At 47.8% G+C, this 14,330-nt stretch overlaps 1 protein-coding gene across 3 annotated transcripts; it reads left to right on the top strand.

Annotated features, from left to right (window-relative positions):
- The first annotated feature begins 810 nt into the window (after nt 1–810).
- Nucleotides 811–13,128, top strand: LOC117628115 (serine racemase). Of its 3 annotated transcripts, none has more exons than XM_034360483.1 (7): nt 811–870; nt 11,017–11,230; nt 11,317–11,403; nt 11,490–11,720; nt 12,272–12,348; nt 12,474–12,660; nt 12,783–13,128. In XM_034360483.1, exons 2-7 carry the CDS (start codon nt 11,055–11,057, stop codon nt 13,027–13,029), a joined length of 1,005 nt encoding a protein of 334 aa, XP_034216374.1. In that variant the 5' UTR covers nt 811–870; nt 11,017–11,054; the 3' UTR covers nt 13,030–13,128. The 3 variants fall into 3 exon arrangements, with proteins under 3 accessions (XP_034216374.1, XP_034216376.1, XP_034216375.1); XM_034360485.1 differs by having other exon boundaries at nt 822–870; nt 11,055–11,230; XM_034360484.1 differs by lacking the exon at nt 811–870 and having other exon boundaries at nt 10,907–11,230.
- Nucleotides 13,129–14,330: the final 1,202 nt, after the last annotated feature.

Here is a 14,330-nt window from a genome sequence, read left to right as displayed (position 1 = left end):
ACTTTCGATTTTCAAAATGTTGCTGTTTCTAAAAAAGTTTAGGGAGAAATTGGCTACTTTCACAACCAGTACCAACTACTAGCTGCTGGCAATAGGACTTGAACACTGATAGAGCTACACACAGTACAAGAACCTTACCAACTAAATCAACCCTCATTGGCGATTTTCAAAATGTTTGTCATACATATTGTTGCATTTCTTTTCCCAAATTATCCCTATATCATCATTTACGAAATTAAATTTCACTCAGTTTAGGATATTATGCAAATTACACTGGTACATAACAAGAAACAAGAAATAAAAGGCCATACTGAATTCCACGTAGTCTAAAATAATATGCTAAAATAATATAGCAAATTATATATATATATATAAAGCAAAAGGCAGATAATCGTGAAACATTCAAAATACCATAAAATGTCATTGGTTAATTCAAATATTAAGAATTAAAATTATTAATTAAATGAGGATAATATGGTAAATTCACATTTTTCAAATTAAAAAAAATTTTAAAAAAAGAAAAATTAGATAAAGAATCCTATTTTTATGAAACACAACTACCCATTATCTTTTTTAATTTTAAAATAAATTTATCTATAAAATAAAATAAAATAAAATAAAAAAATCTCTCGTAGGAATATATATGAAGGTATGCTAGAATAAGTCACACTCATAAAAACGTAGGCTAAATTTGGTCGTTTTCTCGACTCCACTAGTTGCTCTCACCACACGACGCGATTTTACTTGTCGTTTTTCTTTTAGAAGATGATTTGATTTGATGCCCGTTGGCCGTTGCTGACTCGGAAAATAGCGGAGCAGAAGAAAAAAATCATCTGGGAAATTAGGCGTTTTGGTTATTCGCTCAGCAGTGTAAGTCCTTGAAAGTTGAAACTCTCAAAAGTTCTTTTCTTGTGTCTTCTCTCTTTGATGAATTATCGAATTCTATATAATTACTTCTGCTCCAGATTTTGATGAAAATGCAAAAACCCATTGAACACTTCACTGCTACAGAAAAATTGAAGTGATTTGTAGAAAGTAGGATTGAGAAAGCGGCTTTAAAGCATAATCTTTAACACCCAGGAATTAATGGGTGTGATTCATTTTAGCTCATTTCATATTCTTTGTTTATACCGCATATTAGCGACCAATGACCACCTGACACGTGGACGGAGTCAACATTTAACACTACAAGCCCTTCGGCAAGGACCCTACCGAATCATATGCATCCTGGTGCTTTTGCTCTTGGACACGTGTCATGCCCACAATCCACTCCTGCAGTCCCACATCGGAGATTCCAAAATAAACACACCTCCCAGGGCCTATATAAGGAGACTCCTATTCCCAAAAGAAGGGAGACAGAAGGATCAACGGTACGCTATCGCTTGATCTGTTCTGACTGCCGACACCGGCTTAATGATCGGGAGGTAGAGAGACAGAGATCCCCGATCAGGATTAGCGCTCGACTACGGGAATCCCGGATGAACGCCGGCGGAAGTAAGTCACCTATTCGGAAAGTCCAAGGATTGAACTCCACGGAGTCTGCATCCGAATATATCCCTTCCGATGCGCAAACGTCCACCTACCGTTCGGTATCAACTCAATACTTGGGGGACAACTCCGTAAGCCCGCGAAGGCGCTTAGAAGACTATGATGCCGAAGGAATCCCAAGCCGCGACCCTGTTGTCCGACTCCTTTTTCAGAAGGTCCAGAAAATGGAAAACGACAAGGCTCGCTCCCAGGAACCTGAGTGGGGAAAGCTTCGGCCCGGGCCGTTCACGGGACGCATCCGTCGCTCTCGGCAGGATCGGGAAGTACAACCACTGCGCATACCGTTCTATACTGGGACCGAGGACCCCTTAACCCACCTTCATTCGTTTCAATCCGCCATCGGATGCAAGGGTCTGAGCGACGAGGGGCAGTGTCTGTTATTCCCGTCTTCACTTACCGAGGCAGCCCTAAATTGGTTCTACCGTTTGGAGCCGGAAACGGTAGATTCTTTTGACGAGCTGAAGCAGATTTTTCTCAACCACTTCATGATCCAAACGGATCGCCTTTACTCTGCCGACGATCTGTACACGATCCGGCAGAGAGAGGACGAGCCACTGAGAGAGTATGCGGCGCGTTTCAGCCACGAGTACTCAAGGTGTCCGGAAACAGATGATAGGGCAGCCTACGGCGCCTTCAAGAGTGGCCTTCGGTCCTCGCATTTCCGATACCTAGTACACAGCAGCAACTGGCGCACGTATGATGAGCTGATGAAGCAGGCGGCGGTGCACGCCAAGGCCGAGTACTTCAACTCAAAACCAAGCGCTTCGGCACGCCGAGAGGATGCCAAGCCAAGCGCTTACCCTGCGAAAGCGCCATCCTACGATAGGACCGACTCATATTCGGCGGGCCATAAGCGGAAAGATAACCGTGACGATCGGAGAGATCAGCCAAAGAAAGGGAAAGGTCGGTATGGTCACAACGACAACCGAGGACCCCTGCCCAACCGTGACCACGGCAACGAGGTCTTCACCCTGCTGAATACCACGTATGAAACCGTTCTGATGAACGAACAGGAGGCCATACCGAAGCCGAATGTTAGAAGACCCAATCGGCAAGACAACCGGGAGACCGGTAAATTCTGCCGATACCATCAGCACAACAGCCACAACACGGAAGATTGTATAAGTTTGAGAAAGATTGTGGAGCGGCTGATCCGAGAAGGGAAACTGGACCAGTATATCGCCCGGCCGCCAACGGCGCCGGTGCCGAACCCTCCTCGGCAGATAAACATGATCAGCACTATCAGCGGAGGACCTACCGTTGCGGGGCCGAGCCACCGTTCGATGAAACAGTATGTGCGTGCCGCACAGTTCCCTCAGGTGCTCGGAATAGAGATGAATCGGTTCCAGGAAACACCAAAAGTTCGTTGGGAGCCGATCACATTTTGCCAAGAGGAAGAAGAGGGAATCCTCTATCCCCACGACGACCCAATGATCATCCGAGCTGAAATTGCCGATTACGATGTAGGGCGAGTGCTGATCGATACCGGGAGCTCCGTGAGCGTAATCTTTGCTGAAGCTTTCAGAGAGATGGGAATCAATGACAACCAAGTCGACCGGCAGTTGACACCTCTGTTAAGCTTCTCTGGAGACTTGGTCCAACCGATCGGTAGTGTCAGACTGCCAATTACATTTGGCACGGCGCCGAAAAAAGCAACAACGTACGATCAGTTCCTCATCGTCGACTGCCCGACGGCATACAACGTTATCGTTGGCCGAACGGCACTGACGAGGATCAAGGCGCATCTTTCGCCCCACATGCTGCTGATGAAGTTCCCTACCCCGAACGGCACGGGGGCAATCCGGGGAAATCAATTAGCGCGCGGACTTGCTACGCTACGGCGCTCAAGGCAACCTCGTTCATACTCCCCAACGAGACCATGACGGTGCAAGGTTTACCGAACGGTACTGGACCGGTTGACGACCCTAGAGATGAATCTCCCACCCCTCACACACAACCTGCCGAAGAATTGGAGACCATAACCTTGAGCGATGAGCAGCCCGATCGACAGGTTAGAATCGGCACTAGACTCACTGCGAACCTCCGAACGCAATTCATAGACTTCTTGCGGCACCATTCGGAAGTTTTCGCATGGTCTTACGAGGACATGCCCGGCATCGCCCCGGACGTGATTAGCCATAAACTCACCATCTCCTCCGCCTATAAGCCCGTAAGGCAGAAGCGCCGATCATATGATGCCGAACGGTATGAAGCGATGCGCACGGAAGTCGAGAAACTTCAAACCATCGGTTTCATCCGGAAAGCAACGTACTCGGTATGGCTTGCTAACTCCGTCATGGTAAGAAAGTCCACGGGCGGGTGGCGGATGTGCCAAGACTATACCGACCTCAACAAGGCCTGCCCGAAGGATAGCTTTCCGTTGCCACGGATAGACCAGCTCGTGGATGCCACTGCCGGCCACGAACTGCTGAGCTTTATGGATGCCTACTCCGGCTATAACCAGATATTCATGCACCCTCCCGACAGCGAACATACCGCATTCATAACGGACAAAGGGTTGTACTGTTATAATGTCATGCCGTTCGGTCTGAAGAACGCAGGGGCAACTTATCAAAGGCTCGTCAACAAAATCTTCGCCGGTTACATCGGCAACATCATGGAGGTTTATGTTGACGACATGTTGGTAAAAAGCAGAACTGCCGAGGATCACCTGCAGAACTTATCGATCATGTTCGGCATACTAAAAGACTACAGGATGAGACTGAACCCGAAGAAATGCGCCTTCGGTGTATCTTCCGGGAAATTCCTCGGATTCATGATCAGTCAGAGGGGGATTGAGGCGAATCCCGAGAAAATAAAGGCAATCATCGATATGGAGAGGCCGAAGACGACGAAGGACATTCAGAGCCTTACCGGACGCGTGGCCGCCCTGACCCGCTTCATATCGAAGGCTACCGATAAATGTGTACCGTTCTTCAAAGCCTTGAAAGGGGGCAAACGGGATATCACATGGACTGCCGAATGCGATAACGCATTTCAAGCCCTGAAGAACTACATGAGCAAAGCCCCCCTTTTGTCAAAACCGCTGCCTGGGGAAATTCTCTACCTCTACCTTTCGGTATCCGGAACTGCCGTCAGCTCGGTATTAATTCGGAAGCCAGAGAAGGCAGAATTACCAATTTTCTACATCAGCAAGGCACTCCAGAGCGCGGAACTTCGGTATCCACCATTAGAGCAGCTGGCTCTAGCCCTTGTTGTCTCGGCACGAAGACTTCGGCCATACTTCCAGGCACACGGGATCAAAGTCCTGACCAACCAACCCCTCCGGCAAGTCCTCCAGAAACCAGAAATTTCGGGCCGATTGATCAAATGGGCGATCGAACTCGGGGAATTCGACATACAGTTCGTTCCGAGGCCCGCGGAGAAGGGCCAGGCTGTTGCCGATTTTATCTCCGAGCTTACCCCAGCGACAGTACAACCGACATCTGAGGCAATTACCGAGACCATCTTGCCGGATCAACCAGGCGCCGAACGCCTCGACACATCAACTCCCGTCTGGGGTTTGCACGTCGATGGCTCGGCAAACCAGCAAGGATGCGGAGCGGGCTTGGTGCTGACAACACCGGACGGACTCAAAATCGAGTACGCCCTCCGATTCGACTTCCGGACATCCAACAATGAAGCGGAATACGAAGCCCTCTTGGCCGGCCTTCGGTTAGCCAAGAGCATGAATGCAAAGCAAATCCGAATTCACAGCGACTCCCAGCTCATTGTGAACCAGGTAACGGCAGACTTCGCCGCCAAGGATGCCTCCATGTACGCCTACCTTTCAACCGCCCATCAGCTACTCCGAAGTTTCCAAGCATACGAGATCAAACAGATCCCCAGAGGCGAAAACAGCCATGCCGATGCTTTGGCAAGACTCGCTTCGGCGATAAACGACAAAGTCGGAAGAAAGGTACCAGTGGAGATCCTTGCCCAACCGAGCACGGTAACCTCCGAAGCGTGTGCCGTACGGTATGAGGATACATGGATGTCTCCCATCTACTTATACCTGACGAACGGCACCCTTCCTGAGGATAAAGCCCAGGCCTGAAAGCTGAGATACCGATCAGCAAGATACACAGTTATCAACGATGTACTCTACAAGCGCGGCTACACTACCCCGTATCTCAAATGCCTCACGGCAGAGCAAGGGGAGTACATCCTTCGGGAGATTCACGGCGGTGTGTGTGGCGACCACTCTGGATCCCGATCACTCGCTTACAAAGCCTTTCGGCAGGGATACTTTTGGCCTACCATGCACCAGGACGCCAATTCACTAGTGAAGAGGTGTGACAAATGCCAGCGCTTCGGTAATGTCCCACATATCCCTGCCGAACCTCTCACACCAATTGTAAGTCCTTGGCCTTTTGCACAATGGGGACTGGACCTGATTGGCCCAATGCCGCAAGGCAAGGGGCAGGTAAAATATGCAGTGGTTGCCGTTGACTACTTCACCAAATGGGTAGAAGCCGAACCTCTTGCAACCATAACGGCAGCAAAGATTGAAGATTTCGTCTGGACTCACATATGTTGCCGATTCGGTATCCCATATGCTATCATTACCGATAACGGCAGGCAATTCGATTCGGAACTCTTCAGACAATTTTGCACCCGTTTGAAAATCAACTTGTTTTTTGCATCACCAGCCCATCCCCAGTCGAACGGTCAGGTCGAAGCAATAAACAAAATAGTGAAGAAACTGCTGAAACGGCAGCTGGACAAGGCAAAGGGAGCCTGGCCGGAAAAAGCTTCCCGAAGCACTGTGGGCCATTCGGACGTCTTACCGAACGTCCACTGGAGAAACCCCTTTTTCTCTGGCCTTTGGATCGGAAGCAGTGGTACCCGTGGAAATCGGCGAACCTTCCTACCGAACGGAAGCCTTCGCACCGAAGGAGAACGAGGAGGCCATGTCTCTAAGCCTTGACCTACTCGAGGAGCACCGAGCACAGGCCAACCTTCGGAATGAAGCCTACAAACAGCGTGTGTCTCGGTATTACGACTCTAGGGTCAGACCCCGCTCTTTCCGAATCGGGGACTGGGTCATGCGCAAGGTATCGCTTGCGACGAAGGATACCACGGAAGGAACCCTCGGACCTTCCTGGGAAGGACCATATGAAGTCATCGGTATCCTTCGCTCGGGAACTTATCGACTAAGAGGCACCAACGGCAAAGCTCTCGGCCATCCTTGGAACGTAGAACATCTCAAGTACTACTACAAGTGACCTAGCCTACGGCAGGTTGGAGCTGTAATTACTCGATGTATTTGTTCTACTAGAATTAATAGAAAGCCCTCGGCACTATTACTTTAGCCTCTCTTTAAGTCATATTTGCCCACGGCAGCTAAAATGTTAACATCCTACGGCGCTCTACATTAGCCTACGGCAATTGGCGATCGTTAATGTTTTTTTACCCTACAGATCCCTTCGGGACTTGGTCAAAATTTAAACTTGACAACAGCGTCCTTATTAGCCTACGGTAATGAGTGACTTTTGACCAGTAATTGGCCTACGGCAATTACCAGTTATAGCTTGTGGAATCCGATTGTAAAGTTCGATCGGCAATACGTCTACGGCGATTAGCAAAAATAACGTACATAGTTAAAAGTTGGATAAGAACTTTAAAATTTCAAATTAAAAGATGCCCTCGGCACCAATGTGTTCAAAGTAGATACTAAAAAAAAAAAAAAAAAAAACGAATTAATAAGTACAATATATCAAGGCCCTCAGGCAGTGGCCTCGGCAGCGGCTTCATCCCCAGTAGTGGCCTCGGCAGATCCAAGCACCTCCGCGGCGTCCTCCCCTTCATAATCTTCGATCATTTCTTCGGTAAGTCCCTCCGGAAGGGGAGGAGGATCAGCGGCGAAGTTCAGGTTCAGCTTCTGTCCAGGATTGTACCGCTTGAACCGGTACAGTAGATCTGCCATCTCCGAGCCGACTTCCTTGTCCAGCAGGGTAGTGAACTCAGCAGACGAGCGGTAGCCCTGAACAGCTGACTGGACGGCAGCCTCGATCTCCGCGGCCTTGGTCCGCTCGGACTCCTGCAGGGCATCCTGGATGGCTTCCGAAACGGCTTCGGCATCCCGCGCTGCCGCCCGCGCCGCTTCCAAAGCAGCTCGCATCTGTTCCGCCTTCGCCTCCGAAGCGAGAGCTTGCCGTTCGGCGGCCTCTTTTTCTTTGAGCAACTGGGCGTGCTCCTGGAGCGCCTTGCCGGCTTCGGCAACCTTGGCCCTGCCGTCATCGTAGGCCCTTTTCGCCCGCTCGGCAGCGCTGATAGCCCGTTTGACGCAGAGCCACATGTCCATCGACGCCTGCACACGAAAGGCAACTTATTTAAAAACGGAACACCACTTGGCGTAAAAACAATAGACAGCGAGGGAAGAAAGAATTTCTTACCGCGGCTTGGAGACGGAAAGCGCGTCCCGCTTGCTCCCGAAGGGCCTTCTTCGGCAGCTCGTCAACCTCCGGCAGCTCCATTTGGGAGCCGAGGATCATGTGATTGACAAATTGGACCGTCTTAGACGGGCAGGCGATGGTTACGGCCTCGGTAGGTCCGTCTTCATCCTCCGCCGCGAATACGGCCCTCGAAGCCTCTGACGGACGGCTCCGTTTGGAAGCCGGCGAAGCCTCCAGGTCGACCGTCACCGGCCGTTTACCGGCTGCTCTTGAGGCAGCGGCCTCGGCCTCCAACTGCCTCGGCGCGGAAACTTCGGCAGAGGGCCAGGCAACAGCCTCGGCACCTAGCTGACGCAGCCGCTCACCAAGGTTACGTCCTCGGGATCCGTGGACGGCCGAACGGAAGGCGCCTCGGGCTGTTTCCTTTGTCTTTTGCCCTGCAGTCCCATCATGAGCCGCCTCTTGGACGACTCGCTCATTTTCTTGGCTTCGGCAGCCTGCCTTGCGTCCGTCACTATAAAAAATAAAAAATAAAAAAAAAATTTGGTGGTCGGCAAGCGAAATTCTCAAGCAAAGGAAGTATTAAAATGCAAGTAAACTTACTCTCGGCAGGGTCGACGAGCCTGGCTCTGATGAGGTTGTCGGTAAAGAGCAGGCGGGGGTAGATCCGATCGGCAGCCGGGACCTTCAGCCTCACTCTCTCGAGCTGCTGAATCTCAGCCTGAGAGGGGGTCGGTTGCTTGATTTTGCCTACCAAGGAAAAAAAAAAAAAGAGAGAGAGAATCAGTAAACAAATATCAGAAGAAAAACAAAAAAAAAAAACGACCGCCTACCGATCGGCAGCTAAGAACCCTACCGGCGGTTTGGAAAGTCGTGGGTACTGGAAACTGCGGGCGCACTCCCGATGGCGATTCCCAATCCCCAGAGAGTAGCACTCGCCGATTCCTCCACGACTTCTGGGAAGTCGGCACCGAGCTGACGAAGTGACCTCGCTCGGAAGCCTTCAAGCAGTTCGCCTGAACCCAGCCACCATGGTCGGCACTCTTCGACTTGGTGATGCTGTAGAGGTAGGAGAATTGCTCGTAGGAAGGCTCCCCCTCCCCGGCAATCCCAAATGCCGTTATCACTCCCATTAGGGCCACCCAGAAGTTGGGGTTGTACTGGCCCGGAGCATACCCGATCTGGGCAAGTATCCTTTGCACGGCAGGCTGCAACGGCAGCCTCACCCCCTGCACCAGCATGTCGGTGAAGAAGGCGACTTCGCCATCTCCGGGGTCGCTGAGGGACTCGGTCGGACTCGGAATCCTCATCTTCACCGAGTCAGGGATGAGGTATTCAGCTCTAATCTTTTGGAGCTCCCGTTCGGTAATCTTGTTCGGCTCCAAATAGTCGACCCCGAACAGGGCCCTCTTCGGCACGCCTACCGGTATCCTAGATCGCTCCCTATGGACGATTGTTATCCTCGGCCGAGAGGCGCCGGCAATGGCCTCATCACGACCAGAGGTAGAAGCCTCCGGCTGGTGATCGGAAGTACCGAATCGGGTACCATCTTTGTGGACCATGGCTAACGGAAGCGGCTGCCCCGTCATCAGCCCCTTACCGACACCATGGGCAGGAACGGAGTTCACCTCCTCACCGATAATTTCAACATCGGTGTCCTCTTGCCCCTCGGCATCGAGACTCACGGCCAAACTAGATGTGTCCCAGCCCGATGACAACTCCTCATCGAACGCATTGGGCTCACTGCCGAAGGAAGACTCGCTAGCAGACATCTACAAGAAAAAAAAAAAAAAAAAAAGAGGGCTAAGGTTCTGTAATGAACTACCCTACCGATGTCTACGCCACTACCTATAGTCCACTAGACTACCGAAGGAAAGCACTTATAGACGATCGGGTAAGCCTATACTACGGAAGCACGCGGAAATATAAGAAAAATTATTAGGCTACCGAACGGTAACTTACCTTGGGTATTGTTGAGACTTTGATTGCCGTTCAGACGCTTCGGTATTCGCCTTGATTGCCGATAAACACTTCGAAAATCGCCTCGATTGCCGTTCGCACTCCTCAGAAATCGCCTACGCAGAGCTCTCGCTTCAATTCTCAAATGCAAAGTGAGTTTTGCGCCTGGAGCAACCTCTATTTATAGGGAGATGGCTGCAACGGTACGCCTCGGGAAACCAAACGGCTCATAATTGCAGCCGTCAGACGTCACTTCGCTAGCCACGTGTCGCTTAACGGGTGGCGATGTGGGCTGCACGCCGGGTGCAGAAGACGAAGCGTCTCTGCACGCCCGGTGCAGAAGACGAAGAGTCTCCACGCGCCAGGCACGGGAAACGAGGCGTCTCTGCCCTCTCTCCTCTGAGCATCGGCGACTCATCGGATCCCAGAGAACCTTCCCCAAGCGAACTTGCCGAACGGCAGGACAGCTACGAACCTTCAGGGGAGAACCAAATTCCCCTCCGAAGAACCTTCGGAAGAGAACTTGGGGGACTACTGTTTATACCGCATATTAGCGACCAATGACCACCTGACACGTGGACGGAGTCAACATTTAACACTACAAGCCCTTCGGCAAGGACCCTACCGAATCATATGCATCCTTGTGCTTTTGCTCTTGGACACGTGTCATGCCCACAATCCACTCCTGCAGTCCCACATCGGAGATTCCAAAATAAACACACCTCCCAAGGCCTATATAAGGAGACCCCTATTCCCAAAAGAAGGGACAGAACGATCAACGGTACGCTATCGCTTGATCTGTAGTCTAATCTTTACTAAATCCGTACTTATTTAAGCATCGGAGAGCCTTCGGCCGGTACCGCACCGGTACCCCAAGGTCTTACCGAACGTTCCCTTTTTGCAGGAACTTGTATCTTCCGAAGACTAACTACCTTCCGAAGACACAATATCACTAAGTTGGGCTCAAAGGTGCCGAACCATTTTTGAGCGTCAACATTCTTCAAAATTTAAACTTGTTCTGATTGATTTATGAGAACTTTTGAATATCTCTTTAAATTCTTAGATTGTTGAAGGTGTTGCTAAAAGTTCAGTGTGATTGTTTCTTACCCAGTTAAAAAAAATCAAGTTTTTTTTATTGGTGGTATAAAGATGGAAGCAGAGAGTCAAATGAGGGAGGTAAAATATGCTGCTGATATTTCCTCTATAAGGGAAGCACAAGCACGCATCAAGCCATTCATACACCAAACTCCTGTCTTGTCCTCTGAATCTTTGAATGCTCTTGCAGGAAGGCAGCTGTTTTTCAAATGTGAATGTTTTCAAAAGGGGTTAGTGTTTACTTATTTCCTAGATTGGTTTGGACTTCATTTAGTTTTCCTCAGCCAGTAAGACTTCTTATTATGTGGCTATGCAGTGGTGCTTTCAAATTCAGAGGCGCTTGCAATGCTGTATTTTCACTCGATGATGATCAGGCTGTTAAAGGGGTTGTAACACACAGCAGGTTTGCTTTCGGCTCATTTGTCTTTCGTGGGTATTTCCTTTGACCAGTTTGTGGGATTACCACCTGATATTGTCCTCCAACTTCAGTGGTAACCATGCTGCAGCATTGTCTTTGGCTGCAAAACTACGTGGAATCCCTGCATATATAGTTATACCAAAAAATGCTCCGAAATGCAAAGTTGAGAATGTCATTCGTTACGGTGGTCAGGTTATCTGGAGTGAGCCCACAATGCAGTCAAGGGAAAGTACTGCAGCCAAGGTGTTGCAAGAAACTGGCGCAGTTCTTCTACATCCTTATAACAATAGGCGCATAATAAGGTACACATGCAACTTTCATTTGTTTTAACTGCATATGTTTGGAATTTTGGCCCTTGATGAGGGAAGAGTAGAAATCTTTTGCATAAAGATGACCTTGTTTTGTATCAATATTATTGAAACTTAGGATGTGTCTTCAGAGTCTACTGTGTTGACACAAAATAACACAACATAAAAAGGTTGCTTTACAGTGAGGGTGTGCGTGTGTTTACTAAAGAATGACCAAACCGAAATCATATTATGAGTTGTAAACTGTTGATCGATATGTGTGTCATGGTTACCATATTTTCTTGAAAATACAATCATAGATGCTGCCTTGAATTTTATGGTGATATATAATATCACCTGGGCTACTCCTTGATTAGTATTACCTAGCCTAATTCATAATACTTAAACAATTCAGATGCATTAACGAAACTTCTTCCTTGTAGGTGAATGCATTAGATACTGTTTTAAAATATCATAGTTCCTATTAAAGTAATGTGAGGACAGTACCATTCATTAGCATCCTAATGGAGTTAGGGCCTTTATGGCATGTTTAAATGTTCTTGCAGTGGGCAGGGTACCATATCATTGGAGCTTCTGGAGCAACAAGTTCCACAGTTAGACACTATTATAGTTCCCATAAGTGGTTGGTTCAGTTACATTTAATCATCATTTTTAAAATTAGTTCACTATTGTTCCTTCACATTTATGTTGACTTCTGAGCTTTGTTTTCTGGCGTTGATATATGTGTGTTTGTGGGTGGGTGTGTAGGAGGTGGCTTGATATCAGGTGTGGCTTTGGCTGCCAAGTCCATCAACCCTGCAATTCGAGTTTTAGCTGCTGAGCCTGAGGGAGCCAACGATGCAGCTCAATCCAAAGCAGCTGGGAGGATAATAACATTGCCCGAGACCAACACTGTAGCAGATGGTCTTCGAGCTTTTCTTGGAGATCTTACCTGGTAAAGGAAAATCTCATTTTATCTAAATGGTTTTTATCTTGCCTAGCTCAGTATCAAATGAGCTTTTACATGTTTTTGGCAATTTGCCTCAAGTAACTCAATCTTTCTTTCACTGCACCCAGGCCCGTAGTAAGAGATCTTGTTGATGGCATCATAACCGTGGAGGACAAGGAGATAATACACGCCATGAAACTCTGTTATGAGATTCTGAAGGTTGCAGTAGAACCTAGCGGAGCAATAGGCCTTGCTGCTGTATTGTCCAATAGTTTTAAGAAAAACTCTGCTTGGAAGGATTGCAGCAACATAGGAATTATACTTTCTGGAGGTAATCTAGATCTAGGCATCCTATGGGATGCCTACAGAAAATGAAGTAATTTTGTTCTTGTCTGTCTGTGACCTATCTCTTTCCCTTGATACCATGAGACATTTTACAAGCTGTCCTCTTTTAGTATGTACTTATTTCACTCATTGTTTGTTTTAGCCATAGGCATAGGAGAGAAAAATTGCTTAGAACTTCCTGTTCAATCCTTTTGATTCTTCTCTTCATAATAAACTGATGGGGGGATGTGGGGTACTTTCAAGCTGATCTGTGATTAGTCAAGGTGGCCGAGAGGACGCATACCTCCTCGATATTCCTTAAATAGGCAAGACTCGGATAGGAATTTATAGCGCAAAACTTTTGAGAGACTTAGTATATATGCTTGAATGCTATCCTTGCCCTATAAAGTTGAGGACTGAAACGAAAAAAAAAAGCTTGTTATATATATTCACAGTTTGAGAAAATCCTTAGGTTATATTCATGGGCCAAGTGTGAATTTACTGTCAAGAAGCTAAAAGCAAGGCTGAGCTCGCTTGAGCTTGGCCCAATGAAATTTGGAGAAACAAGAACAAACACCAAATCAAACTCACTCCTTCACTTTCATGGTATGGATGAAAGGATTTATAAAAACCAAATAAAATTTTAAGATTTATTGACAAACTTTCTAGGTGGTAAGAATTTCTTTGCTAGATTTTTTTCTCAGTTCTTACATTTAATACGGGGAAAGGAAAGACACGAAAGGCATCCAATTCTAGCAGTTCCATTGTTTCTGTAGCAATTTGTGATATTTCAGCGATCAGTATGCTATTCATTGATCCACTGCACTATGTGGCTTGGCAAACTAGGCAAGTTGATGTACTATGGTTAAGCAGAGTTCCGCTAACAATTAAATGAGCTAACTTATTTACCAGCATTTGGGACCACTGAGATGTGAATGGTCCAAAAATTAATGAGTTAAATCGGACCCTAGAAGGACAAACTTTTGCTAAATAACTTGGTGTGGAAGCCATTGTTCAGTCTTGTACAATGTTTTTTTTTTCTTTCCGGATATAACAACTGTGGTCCATGAGATTTGAAGTTGAGACTCGAACTTATAATGTTCCAGTCTCATGTTTCCGTGGTTCAGAATTTTTTACTAATGCATCAATGTCATATTCATGGGCCAATTGTGGTGGTCTCTCTATTAAAAAACGAGAGCCATCATATTAAAATTCTGTGTTTAGCCAATCAGGAACCAATATGAATATATCTTTGCCCCCAAGAACCGTATGTATATGAAGTTCGAAGAATGGTTGAGAGACGTCGTCTTCTTCCTGCTCTGAATTCTGGTTCAGAGGGTGGGGTGAAGAAA

This window comes from Prunus dulcis, chromosome 5, assembly GCF_902201215.1.
Source record: "Prunus dulcis chromosome 5, ALMONDv2, whole genome shotgun sequence".
NCBI lineage: Eukaryota > Viridiplantae > Streptophyta > Magnoliopsida > Rosales > Rosaceae > Prunus > Prunus dulcis.
The sequence above is the reverse complement of the archived record's forward strand: the minus strand, read 5'-3'. Positions and strand labels throughout refer to the sequence as shown.

Excerpts from the sequence above, each read along its gene's own strand:
- LOC117628115 (XM_034360483.1), top strand. The coding sequence starts at position 11,055 with ATGGAAGCAGAGAGTCAAATGAGGGAGGTAAAATATGCTGCTGATATT. Across the intron at positions 12,349-12,473 it reads TATTATAGTTCCCATAAGTG|GAGGTGGCTTGATATCAGGT; the intron begins GTTGGTTCAGTT and ends GTGGGTGTGTAG. Across the intron at positions 12,661-12,782 it reads TTTCTTGGAGATCTTACCTG|GCCCGTAGTAAGAGATCTTG; the intron begins GTAAAGGAAAAT and ends CACTGCACCCAG.